The sequence below is a fragment of the Doryrhamphus excisus genome, chromosome 15 (assembly GCF_030265055.1).
Source record: "Doryrhamphus excisus isolate RoL2022-K1 chromosome 15, RoL_Dexc_1.0, whole genome shotgun sequence".
NCBI classification, from domain to species: Eukaryota; Metazoa; Chordata; class Actinopteri; order Syngnathiformes; family Syngnathidae; genus Doryrhamphus; species Doryrhamphus excisus.
Window position 1 is genome coordinate 17602827 of NC_080480.1, and position 15979 is coordinate 17618805.

Consider the following 15979-nt stretch of genomic DNA (forward strand, 5'->3'; position numbering starts at 1 on the left):
TGGGGGTGTGTTAATATCACACTGCCGGGATTAACTGCTGACAGGCGAGGCGTTAGCTGCTAATGCTAATCTAGCTGATGAGAATAATAACACAGCAATGAATCACCTCATTAATGATGAACCATGTGACCATGCGGCTCTATATCCTATGTGTACTACACAGCATGCATTTTATTATATCTTGACATGGGATATTACCACTGGTGGTAAATTTGGATATACTTTAGAGTAGTCAGCGTACAGCTTGTATGCCATCTTGGCTTTACTGTCCACTGAAAATGAGGCACATTCTCCCCGTGCATGCGTGGGTTTTCTCCGGGTACTCCAGTTTCCTCCACAATCCAAAAACATGCTAGCTTCATTAGCCACTTCAAACTGTCCATAGGTATGAATATGAGTGTGAATGGTTGTTTGTCTATATGTGCCCTGTGATTGGCTGGCCACCAGTCCAGGGTGTACCCTAGGCCGCTGTAGCCATGTGACCTGGGGCTGCACGAGTGCTACCGTCGCTGGGGAAACTGCAGCACTACCCAGTTTCTGGAGTGAAACGGCTTCATTGTGTTTTTTTTACTCAATGATGGACCACAGCTGTCTGGTTCTGGTGGCACTCGTGCAGCCTTGGACAATGACTGTTGACAAGACACAATTGTCTTGCTGCCCTCTTGTGCCGGAATTTATGTTTCTCTCAATGAACCGCAGCTGCACGAGTGCTACCGTCGCTGGGGATACTGTAGCACTACCCAGTTTCTGGAGTGAAACGGCTTCATCGTGTTTTTTTACTCAATGATGGACCACAGCTGTCTGGTTCTGGTGGCACTCGTGCAGCCTTGGACAATGACTGTTGACAAGACACAATTGTCTTGCTGCCCTCTTGTGCCGGAATTTATGTTTCTCTCAACGAACCGCAGCTCCCCCAGTGTCGACGGCACTCGTGCACCATGCTTGACTGCAGGCAAGGTAATGATTTTTTCATCTATTGAGATGACAATTGTGGTGTTGACTCATTTTTACGGCATAGTTTATACTGCAATACAAGCTGTATGTACACCGACTACTACAAAGTACAGCCAATAGGAACATCCCTAAAAAGTATACAAATATTATCTTCCAGAGTGAAATAGTTTGCGTCCTTATGATGACTTGGAGTGAAAATAGGATGGAATTATTTAAGGAAATAGCATCGATGTGAATCAGCATGGTGGCATTTGGGGACATGATGTATTCTGGGAGGACGCGCTGTTTGCTGTACATTTATTAACCTTCCCGGTGTTTGTGTGTGTGTGAGTGTGTGTGTTTGTGTGTGTGTATTTGTGTGTGTGTGTGTAAGTGTGATGGCAGCTAGAACTGAAAGCCTTTGGAGGCTTTGCCAACCTGGACTGCAAAGATATTTTGACCTTTCAAGGAGCGACGTACGTATTATGTTGCACATTTCATTCCAAAAAAGGATTTGGCGACCATTAAGAAGCCTTCACTTCTTCAGGAAATGACCTTCACTGGGATGTTGTTCTTCCAGCTAAAACATAATCCCCTCCCGGAAAGAAGCTTCTGTAATCAACTCTTTACACAAGTCCTTCCGTGGCCCCCACCCCGACGAACGACAGCATCTCCTTCTGGTTCCTGTCGCTGGAGCGCCAAAGCAGCATGTGGTGAGGACACACTCCTGCCCGTAGGAGATGATTGGGCTCTATTGCAAACGCCTGGACCACAGGACCACCGTGTGGCCGTAGTCCAGTGTGGCATCTCAGGAACATTCAGCACCCAATAAACGGTGTTCTCCAAAAGAGTGGTACAAATAGGAAACTGTTCAGGCTAAGTCTGCTGCTAGCTCCAAAATAGATGGAAGTCAAGACTTAGACAAGTTCTTAGAGAGGAAGAATGAGAGGTACAATTAAATGCAACTTGCATGTAAGGAGACAAATCAATACAAACTGAATATACGGCTTTTTGCTGAAATTTTAGCTAATATAATAACACATATGAGGAAGAGCCAATGAAGGGCAGACTCACATGCCTGGACACCCAAGGCTACTTGAATCAGGTGATGTTGATAATCAGTTTCAGTAAAAACAAATTGAATAATAGACGCAAAACATTTTAAGAGCAATAACAAAGCATATTTTCCCGACTGGTACATACTGTATCAAATATGTATTATCATTAATTCCCATAGAAAGTGTATACTTTGTGGAAACTGAATGTAAATTTCCTCTGTGCAACTGCGGTACTGACTGCCGAAGTAAAACGCACACAATGTACTTGCTGTCAGTAATAGATGACTAAAAGTGTATGTTAACCATTGTGCTAAAATTAGACTAAAGCATTGCACCCCCCTCCTCTCGTATGCCTCAAAGTGGTTCGTGCCACTGCTTGGCTGCACAAATAACGACTAAAATATATTCTTGCGGTGTATTATCGATATTTACGGGCACAAAAAAAATCCATAACCTGGCCCTGATGAACTAATTAGGCAGCGTCCGAGTTGCCATGTTTGCTGCCGTTCCGAGCAAACGCAATCGGCCCGCGTGCGCCTGCAGCTCCTCGTGGCCCTCTGCGGAATTTGGGTTAAATCGATTTAGGGCAGCGCCATCGTGGCGGTTAGCTGAGCTGACTGGCAGGCGAGGCCGCGAGGGACCCGGCGCTGTTGTCGGACACGCACAAATGTTGTATTGTGCGCGGTCGTGCTGACGTGTTACAGCTGCGAGTGAGGGCAGGTTAGCGTGTTGTTGTTTTTCACAGGGTGGCGTGCTACGTCGATGCAAAGCGGCCATGCCAACTCTTCCGTGTGATTAAAACATCAGTGACCTGCACTGAGATGAGTCCAGTAAGGCCCGACTATTGTACTTTGCTCCAACATCTTCATAAAGTCGTTAATCATTCACAGAGACAATGACCCAATCACAATGATCTCGTACAATAACTCATATTTTGTTTTGCGTGCATCACTTCGGTTGTTGTGTACTCCTGACAACAAACACACGGTCTTTATGTGAGACAGAAAATAATGGTCATAATTAAAGCTGCATGCAACATTGAACAGGCCCCATGCAGGAAGTCATCAGCGCATCGCTTCAGGGTGTCGTACTCATCAATTGTGATGAAGATCTGACTTTGTGGAGCCATGTTGTTAATGTTTATTGCTCTGCCCCGCCCACGCCGTATGAGGTTGGCTAAAATGCTCCTGAATTTGTGGCTATCTAGTAGCAGCTGTCTAGTATCCTTGATTTGGATTTGGGCTCATTTGGTCAAAGTCCCTAAGACGAGTTTGTCCAAAAATAACCGCTGGTTTTGGCGCAGAATGGCCGGTACAAACCAAAATGGCCAACTTCCTGTTTTGATTTGGGCTCATTTGGTCAAAGCCCCTAAGATGACTTTGTCCAAAAATAACCGCTGGTTTTGGCCCAGAATGGCCGGTACAAACCAAAATGGCCAACTTCCTGTTTTGATTTGGGCTCATTTGGTCTAAGCTCCTAAGAGGAGTTTGTCCAAAATGAACCCCTGGTTTTGGCCCACAATGGCCGGTCCAAACCAAAATGGCCAACTTCCTGTTTGTTTGCAAACATAGGTTCTGGAGACATTTTTGTACCGGTCATTACAGATACGTGTCTCCACCAAATTTGGTGGTGATTGATGAAACTGGTCGGCGGAGCTAATTAAATATATAGATATATATATATATGGGGGGGGGTTGAGGGACCCAATGATACATTTGAGTGCTCATGGCCTGGTTGTGAAACGTCAGACACTAACTGTTGATATTTGCTGACATCTACCGGACAATACAGTGAACACGTCATATGCATTTGATCAATAGGTGGCAGCAGAGAGCCCAATGGACTATATAAAGATCCTTAAATCGAGAAGAAAAAGAGCAGCTACGTCACTGCCGGTTTGTGCTTCTTTCCGGTAAAAATACAACAAACGATTCTTTGACTTAGCCATGCTGTGACATTTAAACTTTGTTTTTTTCCCCACTTCATCCAGCAGACCAAAGACTTGAGCTCTGCTACTGGCAATATTGACCATGTCGGCCACGGCCGCCATGTTGTGACTGACTGGACGCTTCTTTGGTAATTGTGAGTTTTTATGCTAACACCTTCCATGCTAATTGCTACTGTCAGTCATAGCCTCTTTGTTGTTGTGACACTCTCGTCGCTCTTTGGACTTCACGTTTGCTTTAGAGCGAAGTATTTTTATCGAAATAGATGGATAAAGTGTGTCAAGTGTAAGGGCTTTCGGTGGCGCTTTTACTTGTTAGCTCGCAGCTAGCACCCGAAGCTAGCTAACTTTACTCTCCCATTTTCGCACAATAACTCGCCAGACGAATGTTTATATTTTGCAGTGCGTAATGTAAACTTGCTTCATATAGAAGTTGGCTTCACGGCAGCTTTGTTTCCGTTCGGCATCACCAGAATGACATTTGATTTGTGTCAAAAAAACATACCTGTCAATTTTTTTATTTGAAAATAATGGACATTTTACGGAAAGTACGGGGAATTCGGGTCTATCCATCACAATTTTCAGCAGCACAGACCTGACTGCACTTTGTCTAATTTTACTGGGGTGTTTTTATTTTGAAGGGCTGATGTTTCCCCAGTGTTGCCGACCAGACCGGAAGCCGCGTTACTCTGGCGGTACGCCAGAATTTTTCAGGCCAGTCAAAGTATGAGGAAACTGTAGGAACAAAAGAACGAAACGACAGGTTGACTGAAAAGAAGATCAATATGAGTTTCATGGTGGAAAAAGTGAGGGTTGTTTGAAATGTTATTATTGTGCCTCTATGTTCAGTGTAGCAGCTTCTTCACATAGCTCCAATGGAGTTGCACCACACTCACAGATGACCAAAGTAGAGCAAAATATTGATAGTATTACATGTTATCATGTATGTGCCTGTTACTACATGCTCACAGCATGGATATAAAACCTTGTTGGTGTTCTAACAGCAGGCTTACGTGAAGGTAGGTGATGCTTACTTGTGCTTCTTGTCTGCGTGCAGATCCATGGTGTCGGGTTCTGCACTCATGGAGCCGTCCGCTAAGCCAGGAACCAACCAGGTGTCTGATGTGGTGTTTGTCATCGAAGGGACAGCAAACCTTGGACCCTACTTTGAATCACTAAGGAAGAATTACATACTTCCTGCTATCGAGTAAGGGGCTGATGACACCAGCTACTTGTACTTGATCCTCTTGAATGGCCGCCACTAATAAATACACTCATGAATGTGTTATCACAGATGTTTCAATGGAGGACCGCCAGCAGAAACAGACTTTGGAGGCGATGTGAGTGGTCCTTGCTCATTTAGAGAACACTTGTATATTTCCTTATTTTGTTTTTCCTCACCAGTATGGAGGGACTCAGTACGGCCTTGTGGTGTTCAACACAGTGGACTGCGCCCCGGAGTCGTACGTCCAGTGTCACGCTCCCACCAGCTCTGCTTTTGAGTTTGTCTCCTGGATCGACAGCATCCAGTAATTGAACTTTAGCGCGCCTTTATTGTGTAGTTTTCCTGGGCACAAATCCAGCATTCCTGCTACTTTTCCTCCCAGGTTCATGGGAGGTGGAGCGGAGAGCTGCAGCCTGATCGCGGAAGGTCTCTCTGTGGCCTTACAGCTCTTTGACGACTTTAAGAAGATGAGAGAACAAATGTAGGCATGCTGGTTTGTCCTTGGTCTTGATTATCAGACGTTTTATGTGGGATCCTTTTTATTTTCTGCCATCACCAGAGGTCAAACACACAAAGTGTGTGTCCTCCTGTGTAACTCTCCACCGTACTTGCTTCCTGCCGTGGAGAGCGTCAGCTACACCGGCTGCACCGTGGACAACCTGGTGAAAATCATCAGAGATGTGAGTTATCTCAATGTAGCTTTGGTGCATGGACCATGACTTGTGGTGGTGTTTTGCTAGGGCAGCAAGGCAATCGATATTTTTGACAGCACTTGAACTATAATGTTTCATATTTAATATATTATTTTCACTGGTGACAGAGAGGAATTCACTTCTCTGTGGTGGCCCCACGGAAACTGCCTGCCCTGAGAGCATTGTTCGAGCGAGCCTCTGTAGGGGGCGCCGTCGAACCCCACCCAGACTACAGTCAAGACCCCTTTCACATGGTGCTGGTCAGGGGCATTTCACTCCCTGGTAAGTCTGGTTTGGATGTTGATGACTAGAATTTGACCTTTCGTGCAAATATTGAAGATTTTACAATACGTCTTTATTAGAAGATTGTGTAAAACAATGGAATCATGTGTTGAAATTTATTAAATGAGCTGATAGTTTAGGAACACGCATTATATTTCATTATTAAAATATTGTACTTCTTTGAAAACGGATAAATACCAAGTGTTTGGATGAAGTTAAATGCTATGGGGTGCCATGTTGGGGAAGATGTCTCACTCTGAAGTGTTTTAATCAGCCTTTATTAAGTTAAGTAGTCATTTGTAAGGTCTTATGGTGAATTTTCATCATCCTTTTTGGTATCCATGGAAACACATTATCGTAATGGTACTCAATGTTTGTTTTTTTTTTGGTGAGAATAATTCGTGCTTTTGGATTCATCTTTTCCACTTGCCTTCCAGTGTCCTCGGGTGCAGGTCCCGGGCCCTTAAAGCCCGTCCTCCCACCTCAGCAGCTGACCGTCAATCAGCCTCTCGTCGGCGGCCCGCAGCCCGCCCCCCCCATGAGCGCGGCTCATCCTTATCAGGTAGCGGGGGGGGGGGCCTTTTCATTCCCTCCGTTTGCTCTTGGCTCCGGTTCAGGCAGCCGCTGTTTGTTGCTGGGCTGAAATGTTTCACCCAGCATTGTCTTCCTTTTAATCTGCTTGCTGACAGAATCCACCCACCATGACTGCTGCTCAGGTGGCCGCACAGATGGTTGTGGAGGCAGCCAAAGGCCAGAAGAACCGATGTGAGTTGCCAGCTCAGTGTGTGTGTGTGTGTGCGCGTGTGTTAGCCAAGTGTGTACTTGTATACGCTGTGTCTTATTGTTTTGCTGTTCTCGTTTGCATGGTTGCTATTTAGAGGATGTGACACACTGTTATAAAAATACAAAATGCGCTGGAGTGTTAGGGTGATTATGAACATCACTGATTTTTAACAAAACAAAGCACACTTTGAAGTTAGTCGGTAAATATTCTGGAAAATCCTAAACTAAATAATCAGCTCGTGTTTAACTTCTCTAACTCGCTGACGCAACCCGCAGTCTCGGGGATGGTCAATCAGGGCCCGCCGTTCGCCGGCCAGCAGCCCATCCCGTCTCTGTCGGGCGTGAAGCTGAGCCAGCCAAACATCTCCACCGTCACCACGGCCAATCAGCCCATGATGCCGCAGCAGCAGGTGGCTCCCAACCCGCAGCAAGCGGTGCCCGCGCCTGGACAGCCCGCCCCCAATCAGCAGCCTCCGCCGCCCCCTCAGCAGCAGCCTGCGCCGAACCAACCCACACCGCAGGCGGGACAAGCCAACATGGTACCAGCTCGCTTTGTAATGTCACATTAGCATAGAATGTATGATATGCATTACATTTCCATACCCGCGCCCCCCTCCCCCCACCCAGCCGGTGGTGTCAGCACCAACAGGAAACCCAAATCCAATGGGACAGCAGCAAGGCATGGCCAACAAGATTGTGGCGTGGAGCGGCGTGCTGGAGTGGCAGGAGGTAACATTGTTCTTAATCCATTAAAATCAGAAATATTAAAATAAATACTATTAGTTTACACCATACTGAATCTGAAAACTGTACGCCATTGTTGCAATTCCGATGTAAAAAATATAAAACCGCTGACGGGTAAATCTTCAAAGAATAGAGAAGACAAATTGAAGGATGGATGGACCACTTTGATACATTTATTTACATTAAAGACAAACAATAAGTATCATAATTTACAATATTGGTACAAAATGAATACATAAAACCAAAATAAAGTGGTCTCAGGGTTTTGTCGTCTTTGCTGTGATGCGTGCGTGTCATCGATTATCGCTCTTCCCTAATTCATGGCGCATCCGATGGCGATCGGCTCCCCCCAAGGTCAGATCGATGGTGGGTGGGAGATATGTGCTGAGCCAGCACCCGTGTTATCGCCGCACCTAAAAGATGTCTCCTCAGGTGTCAAACATCAGTCGCACTAAAAACCAAATTTGAGATGCTGAACTATCAACCACCCCCCCACCCCCCATGACTGTATGTGCCTGAAATAAACCATCATACACGCTCAGCATGGTGCCGCTGTAATGGTCGTCACGGTGACTACGTCAACAGACTGGCGTGATTGCTCATTGATCCCGTATGGATGTCCTGACGATGAACAGTGTTGGCCCTTCTCCCAGCGGGACGGGAACGCCAATGTCTTTTTTTTTTTTTTTTTTCTATCACCCTGACATTTTTCAAAAGGACAAAGAGCGTTGAAAGGAGAAGACGGATGGACTTTTAAACTGATGGGCCTGATTGAGGTCATTGCAAGCAGAGTCCTCCCTCGGTGGACCAGCGGAAGATGTTCTTGGGCGGCTGGGAATGTCGTTTTTTTGGATGGGATTTTTACAGAACATGGCTTTATGTCAACGGCCATCTCGGGAGGAGTGACACAATGAACTATTTCGCTATTATTTATTATTTTTATATTATTAGATAGCAGAACATAATCTTCAGTTAACTCCTCTGTAGACTTCCTGTTTTTCATTTCTACGGCAATTCAATGTCCTGCTTGCACCATTATGGACAAAGCGAGTACACATCAGGTGTACAAAGGTTAAATCAAGTCCACTTGATCAACGACAATCAATCAAGTGATTGATCACGCCCGTCCCTTCCATCAGTTATCGATGTACTACTGCTACGCACCAGCCTTCATTTGGGCCGAGGATGCTCCCATGTTTTGACGGACAGCTGATGGGATTCTCTGGTTGGTGACTTTATTTTTGGGTCTACCGCTTGACCTTTTTTGTTCCATGAGCCTCAGGATGTTTGAAATGACTGTCTTACGGCGTCCCACCTCAGCAACAACCCCACTGCGTTCAAAGAAGGCTTTTTGACCACATTTTGACCAGCTGATGAACAGCTTATTTCACTAGTGCTTGTTGCGATAAAATGCTTTTTGTCTTATTTTTGAAGCTCTACTTAGAACCTCTTTAAGGTCCAACAGTGCAAAATGTAAAGATTTCCATCAGGAGTGTATGTGTGTATCTCCAGTGTGATGTACCGACCATCCTAAAAATGAAAGGAGCTCTCGCTCGGTCTAAAAATAGCAAGTGGCCGCGATGTACCTCGCTTAATTATCCCGAGAAATCTTTCACCTCGTGCAGCCGAGACTTCGCAGCCGCCACCCTCGCAGATCGGGGAGGGTGTTGAAAACTCTGCTCCTCCGCATCCCAAATGTCCCAAAATTGAACAGAAGTCATGTCTCCTTCCAAGTTTTTCCCCTCCTACTGACCTGTCCCCGCTCCTGCTTCCCCTACAGAAGCCCAAAGCCTCCTCCATGGACTCGGCCACCAACCTGACGCGCTCGCTGCCGTGTCAAGTGCAAGTCAACCAAGGAGAGAACCTGTGAGTGGCTTTGTGCCGTCCGTGTCGCTTCTTTTTCACGTGCACTACTTTCTGACGAGGGTTTGTGGTTCCCAACAGAAACACGGACCAGTGGCCTCAGAAGCTCATCATGCAGCTCATCCCGCAGCAGCTTTTGGTGAGTGCTCACTTTGACGGTTTTTTTTTAATGTATGTGGCCATTGCCTGAACGAAATTCAAGACGTGAGGCCCACTTTTCTTGCCTTTTAGTGTTTATACGTATGGGCCACAAATAGATTAGCAGCAATCTGTTTGCTCTTGCTCATCAACACAGAAGAATAAGAAGAGTGAGTAATTTAGTGAGTAATACCTCACTAAATTATTTAGTGAGTAATACCTCTGTTTTTATTGGCCCTCAGTACATTCTAAAGACAATTAAACAAAAAAAAAAACCCTAAAGCAATGATTTTCTGGGAATAAAGAAAAAATAAAGTGAAAAGTTGTAAAACGAGAAACAAAACAAAAGTTAGGTTGCTGTTTTAGAGATATTAGGTCGAGTAAAAGTTTAATATTACAATAAAGTCAAAATGTTATGATAGTAAAAAACATCATTAAGAGAAATAACATACAAGAAGGAGGTTAAAATAATAAAAAAAAGAGCAGAAAATAATGTTTGTACTAATAATACCATATCTTACATGGGCTGGTGTAAAAAATGTAAACATCCCACGCATCCTTTTGACTTTTCAGTATGCACCCCTTGGTGGAAAATGTTTGGACAAAAACAAAAACTTCATTTTTTGACAATGCCATTGCATCGTTCTCCTTACCACTGCCACAAATACATTATAGTCCTGCAGGAAACAATTGGTCTTAACCAATAATCCCCAGTAGCCAATACAAATCAGGCTGCGGGGAGTGCGAGTATGAGTCATAGAAAGACTGTAATGGTGTGATATTAATGATATCCCCAAACATTTTGTAATAAAATTACAATAAAAATACTTGAAAGGATTCACAAAGTCAGAGAAATGTAATGACGGCTAACTTGTTACTTTGTGACTATGCAGACAACTTTAGGTCACCTCTTCAGGAACTCTCGCATGGTTCAGTTTCTCTTCACCAACAAGGACATGGAGTCTCTGAAAGGCCTCTACCGCATTATGGGCAACGGTTTTGTAAGTGTACCCTCCGCCCCGCATCCCGCTTTTCGAGCCCGCCGCTAATCCTTCGCTGTGACCCCCCTGCCTCCAGGCCGGCTGCGTCCACTTCCCCCACACCACGTCGCCCTGCGAGGTGCGGGTGCTCATGCTGCTCTACTCGTCCAAGAAGAGAATCTTCATGGGCCTCATCCCCAACGACCAGAGCGGCTTCGTCAACTGCATCCGGCAGGTCATCACCAACCACAAGCAGATCCAGCAGCACAGAGCGGTGAGTCCCGGCGGCGGGCGGCTGAGCAGGAGGATAACGATCATGACGAGGAGGGGTTGTAGCAAAGCGCCGGGGGAGTTGACTTGTGTTGTTTAAGGCGTTTAGCTGCATCGTTATTGACATTCCATTCAGCGAGTCCACCGCATGCAGCTGCGAGACACTAATGGTGCTAACATTAGCCTGACTGTAACATCATCATTATCACAGCAGCCGAATACCTCTATTCCGCAAATATCTCTCAAGGAATATTAAGAAATGCAATTTTTTATTTCATTTTAATCTATTATCTATAACTTGAAAGAAATAATAATTAGATGTATGCATTTTAAATGTTTATTGTCCCAATTTTTCGAGACAAACTAAACCTCTTATGGTAATATACGTATAATAACTAACACAATAATGCAATATTTCCTTTAATGTCATCTTTCACTCTAGTAAAGTTGAGGGACCGCCATTTTGTGACGTGTATTTTCTCACTGTGAGCACACGTAGTTTTGACCCCTCATCTTGATGCCATTTTTTTCCCCGATGGGAAAACTGGGCCGGGTGGACTTTTGAGGAGGACATGTTCATTAATTTATTATTATATGATTCATTTAGGGCGGCACGGTGGTCTAGGGGTTAGCGCACAGACCTCACAGCTAGGAGACCAGGGTTCAATCCCACCCTCGGGCATCTCTGTGTGGAGTTTGCATGTTCTCCCCGTGCATGCGTGGGTTTTCTCCGGGTACTCCGGTGGTTTTCCTCCCACATTCCAAAAACATGCTAGGTTAATTGGCGACTCCAAATTGTCCATAGGTATGAATGTGAGTGTGAATGGTTGTTTGTCTATATGTGCCCTGTGATTGGCTGGCGACCAGTCTAGGGTGTACCCCGCCTTACGCCCGAAGACAGCTGGGATAGGCTCCAGCACCCCCCGCGACCCTCGTGAGGAAAAGCGGTAGAAAATGAATGAATGAATGAATGATTCATTTATTATGAGACATTTTTTTTTTTGAGAAATACTGTCACGTTTTAATCCGGCAAGATCTTGTGACATCCCTAAATAGTGGTGGTAGTAAAAGTAAAAGTGTGGCCAGACGTAGCCGATGTAAAAAGTGATGAGATTCGGCGTTAGACAAAGCTAAACTTGGCCGGCCATAAATAATAGAGAGCAGGCAGCCCAGATGTCACATATATTACATGAGACACGCTGTAAGGAGGAGTGTGCCAATCTTTAGGGACACGCCAAGGAAGCATAGAACCCCCCCCGTCACTGTCTCCCTGATGAAGGTAAAACTACATCTCCTCCGCCTCCCTCCTTCGTCTTCATTCAGTGACAGGATCATTTTCTATATGTCCTCTCCACCAGCTCGCGTACACGCCGTCTAGCTTTGGACACAATTCACCGACAAAAGACGTTCACTCGTAACGACGTGAAGCCTGACGTCGGCCTTCTGTGCATCGCAATTCCATTTGTCCTCATCAGTTTTTGTTTAGTCAGCCCGCTAATGCAACATCTTGACAAAGTGCGTGTGTGTTTGAGCATCGGGCCATTTAGAGGCAGCAGAACACATAAAACTATAATGACTTTTTTTTTTTTTTTTTTTCTCCTTCCTCCTTCTGCCTCTTGTGTATCATCACATATTCAGCGCTGCATGGCTAATAGGGAAGCAGTGGCAATCTTGGCGTAATTAAAATTTCAATTTGCACCAAGTCGGCGGGATTTTGTCTGTGGGATTGCACGCTCCTCTGAGCACGTGATGCTTTTCCCTGGAAAGTGCGGCCGACATCTTGGTCCGCCACTTGGACGGGAGGAGGAGGAGGAGGAGGCCCTCCGCCAGCTGTTCCTGTCTCCTCGCGACGCGCATTAGCGCCGTCCCGGGATGATTTGTTGGGCTTTCAAGGTGCGCGTGCGGGCTGCAGGTGTCTTTGCGTCACATTTTATCATTTGTTCCACACGCCGTCGGCTATAAAATCGGATTGAGGTGAAGTCGTTCTCCTTCTGGTTCTGAATGGAAACCATGGTTCTGTAGGAAACGGGAATACTTGAACATAAAAGCTATTTTCCTGTTAATTTAGCTGCTGCACGTGAATGAAAAGTCCTTTATTTGACGCGGGTGGACTTCTACTGTTTTTCTTTGCTGTTGAAGAATCTTAATATTTACATATATTTACAATGTTAGCTCTGCTTGAGCGGTAATAACTCTCCCCACCAGCAGGTGGCAGCATGGCTGCTGTTAGCCTCCAAGTGTTTGTCATTCTCAATGTGTATTCTGTGTGAGAGACGAGTACAAATCCTCTTTATTGGTTATGAAAGAAAATCACTTGTTCAGGAAGAAATTGTCATTTCCTCCATGCAGCAGCTGGGCGGTGCTGGAGGGCCCATGCAGCCTGGGCAGGTTCCCAACCAGAACTTCCTCAACAGGCCCCCAGGCCCCATCCCCGTCTCTCATGGCAACGTGCAGCAGCAGGTACGTAAACGCACGCACGCTTCCTCTTTCTCGTTGAGGCCAACTTGTCTGCTGCATGCACTGCTACTAACATTTAACTCTTTCATTCTCCTTCACGCCACCAACACTGCTCCTCCTCCTCCTCCTTTTCTTTCCTGTGTCCAGTCGGTGGTGGTGGGCATGCCCCCTGTTAGTCAGGTCACTATGATGGAGGAGCAGCAGAGGCAGAACAACATGGTGAGCGCTATGCAAACGCGTGACCCCCAGCTCGGTGTTCTATTTCTCGTGTGATGTAATCGGCAGTCCGAGGTTGCACGGACGGAAGCAGCTATACGTTGTAAATTCCAGTTTCATCCGTTTCGAGCGTCTGATTTAAAAGCTGCGGCGTGGTGGTGCAGAGTTAGCAGTTAAACCAACAAGTATGTCTGGAGGACACGGAGAGCAAAATTGTGGATCATTAGTGCACAAGAACACGGCAGCATCCGCCATCTTCAACTCGGCTTGTCTTGAAGCCGCATGGCGGATGATAGATATTTAACGCATCGGTTCATGTACTCTGGAGAATGGTGGCGAGTGTTTGCATGACCCCATCTCGGGATGTATGCTCGTGTGGTGGGAATGTGTCCGTTCCGATATCAGCGTAACGTATCGTAACCTTATGATGCTTTAATGTTGTCAGCAAACTGCCAAAGCTGTTTCCACTTAGACACCGCACCCATCCTCCTCACTTGCGCCGCTCTACCTGATGCGTTCACGGACATCACAAACTCTACAATGTCATCTTTCCTTGTCGAGAAGCGTTTCTTGCAGCCTTGTATCAAATCATCAATAATAATATTAATAATAATAATGATGAGGAGTTTGTCCAACATTCCTTCAGATGACCATGAGAGCCGCCGGGCCCAACAACCAGCAGCCGCCCGTCAGCGGCGCTCCACCCAATCAGGTCACCCAGGGCGGGCAAGCCCCGCCTCAGGGTCCCATACTCCGCCTCTCAAACCCGGGCGCCAATCCACAGCTTCGCAGTCTCCTCCTCAGCCAGCAGCAGCCGGTAAGAAAGAACGATCAAACCACTTTCAGCGTTCCCTCCCGGGCCCCCATCGTCATCATCGTGTGTGTGTGCGCTTGCAGCAGGGGGGCGTGTCCCACATGCCCGGAATGATGTCACACCAGGGGCTCGGCCAGCAGATGGTCCACTCGGCACCAGGAGGGGGCGCTCAAATGCAGGCCCAGTGGCGGCAGCCCATGGCAGGTCAGAATCATTTCAACTGACTGGCTTCTTTTTACACTTGAATGACAATAAAGACAAACATGGCATGGTCCCGTCACAGTCCCACTTCCTGGTATTTTTCAGTAACGTTCCCACCCCCGTGTGCAGGTCAGATGCTGATGTCCGGAGCCCAAAGAGGCGCCGTCCCCCAGCCCGGGATGCCGCAGGTGTCCAGCGTCATGGAGGACGAAATCATCATGGGCCTCATCTGAGGGACCTTCCCAGGATCAGGAATGTTGCTTTCAGTTGAATCCCGGATGCGCTTTGCCGGTTGGGACACAAACATGCACTCTTTTTTTTCCTTTTTTTAAACGGCGTGTAGCTTAGAGCTCGGACACGATGAAGCAAGACGGGACGGAGCGTGTGACGTGAATTATGCTAGCGTTAGTTTGACGCTAATCATTCCTTCATCATCATCATCGTGCTATCATGTGCTCCTTTTTAACTGGCATCCTACCATTTCTGCTTGCCCCTCCCTTAATTATGGATAGTTTTTTATGAGGATGATAATGAATACACTGTAGGAACAGGAATGGTTGATTTCCATTAGGCCACGCCTCACACTGAAATAAACACAGTACATTGTGTGCTTTTTTTTTTTGCTGCCAAATTGTGTCACAGTGTTAATTTTAACTGCTCCAATATGTCGCAGAGCCACCCAGAGTGCACCCGTGCCAAGTAGTCCTACCAGATGGCATCGCTTGGCCGTGCTTTTCCTGGCATCGCCGCCAATCAGGCTGCACTCCGCCGCCAGCGCAAACGCCGTCGCTGCCGTGCAGACGCGCGTCTCCCTCGCATGTCCACACCGGTCGACCCCGAACGCCGCCACACCGAGAAGGGAAGTGATGTCAGTCCCCGGTCGCCTGGGAGATGGTTGCTAAGCTACCGTGACAGTGGGCTCTTGTTTGCGAGCGCCTGCTCCCTTTTTCACCCGGAGCTTGCGCAGATAGACACTAGTCCCTCAGTGGCGGCTGCTCATCCCTTAATCACCGGCAGGCCCCTTGGAGCCCGACTTAGCTTTGCTAGTCTACCTTCTTCTGTCTCGCTCACCACCTCCGCTTATGTGCCTCCATCGCCGCGTCGCACTATTAGTGCTTGTCTGCGCTCCTACGCTCGCCTCCATCACAAAAACGTCCACGTGATGAATTGCTGCAGCATAAAGACATCCGTGACTGGAGACGTGCACCTTCAGATGTCCTTCACTTCCTGTTTGAGAGCATCACAGTAGCACCTTGTGGACTTCCATCACGCCGAGAGAACCTCGAAAGCAAGGGCCCTCAAACTTAACACACAAAGGGGGGGGGGGGGGCGCTGGAAGCAGAGGCTCCATAAGGCCATTTAGAAGCCATCATGAATA

At 46.7% G+C, this 15979-nt stretch overlaps 1 protein-coding gene across 10 annotated transcripts; it reads left to right on the plus strand.

Annotated features, from left to right (window-relative positions):
* Window positions 1-15909, plus strand: med25 (mediator complex subunit 25). 10 transcript variants are annotated; one of them, XM_058048430.1, is made up of 23 exons: window positions 1-1409; window positions 1481-1646; window positions 3812-3903; window positions 3982-4073; window positions 4994-5143; window positions 5231-5276; window positions 5341-5465; window positions 5544-5642; window positions 5721-5841; window positions 5982-6135; window positions 6573-6697; window positions 6825-6900; window positions 7195-7457; window positions 7546-7647; window positions 9443-9528; window positions 9607-9664; window positions 10557-10664; window positions 10741-10917; window positions 13263-13373; window positions 13518-13589; window positions 14233-14403; window positions 14484-14604; window positions 14731-15907. In XM_058048430.1, exons 5-23 carry the CDS (start codon window positions 4998-5000, stop codon window positions 14832-14834), a joined length of 2265 nt encoding a protein of 754 aa, XP_057904413.1. In that variant the 5' UTR covers window positions 1-1409; window positions 1481-1646; window positions 3812-3903; window positions 3982-4073; window positions 4994-4997; the 3' UTR covers window positions 14835-15907. The 10 variants fall into 10 exon arrangements, with proteins under 10 accessions (XP_057904413.1, XP_057904414.1, XP_057904416.1 ...); XM_058048431.1 differs by having other exon boundaries at window positions 3812-3886; XM_058048433.1 differs by having other exon boundaries at window positions 2-1409; window positions 3812-3886; window positions 3982-4067.
* The last annotated feature ends 70 nt before the right edge of the window (window positions 15910-15979 follow it).

What these genes read in the sequence shown, in the direction of transcription:
- med25 (XM_058048430.1), top strand. Translation starts at nt 4,998, where the DNA reads ATGGTGTCGGGTTCTGCACTCATGGAGCCGTCCGCTAAGCCAGGAACC. An exon ending in AGCAGAGGCAGAACAACATG is followed by an intron (nt 13,590 to 14,232) that starts GTGAGCGCTATG and finishes ACATTCCTTCAG; the next exon opens with ATGACCATGAGAGCCGCCGG. An exon ending in GTGGCGGCAGCCCATGGCAG is followed by an intron (nt 14,605 to 14,730) that starts GTCAGAATCATT and finishes CCCCGTGTGCAG; the next exon opens with GTCAGATGCTGATGTCCGGA.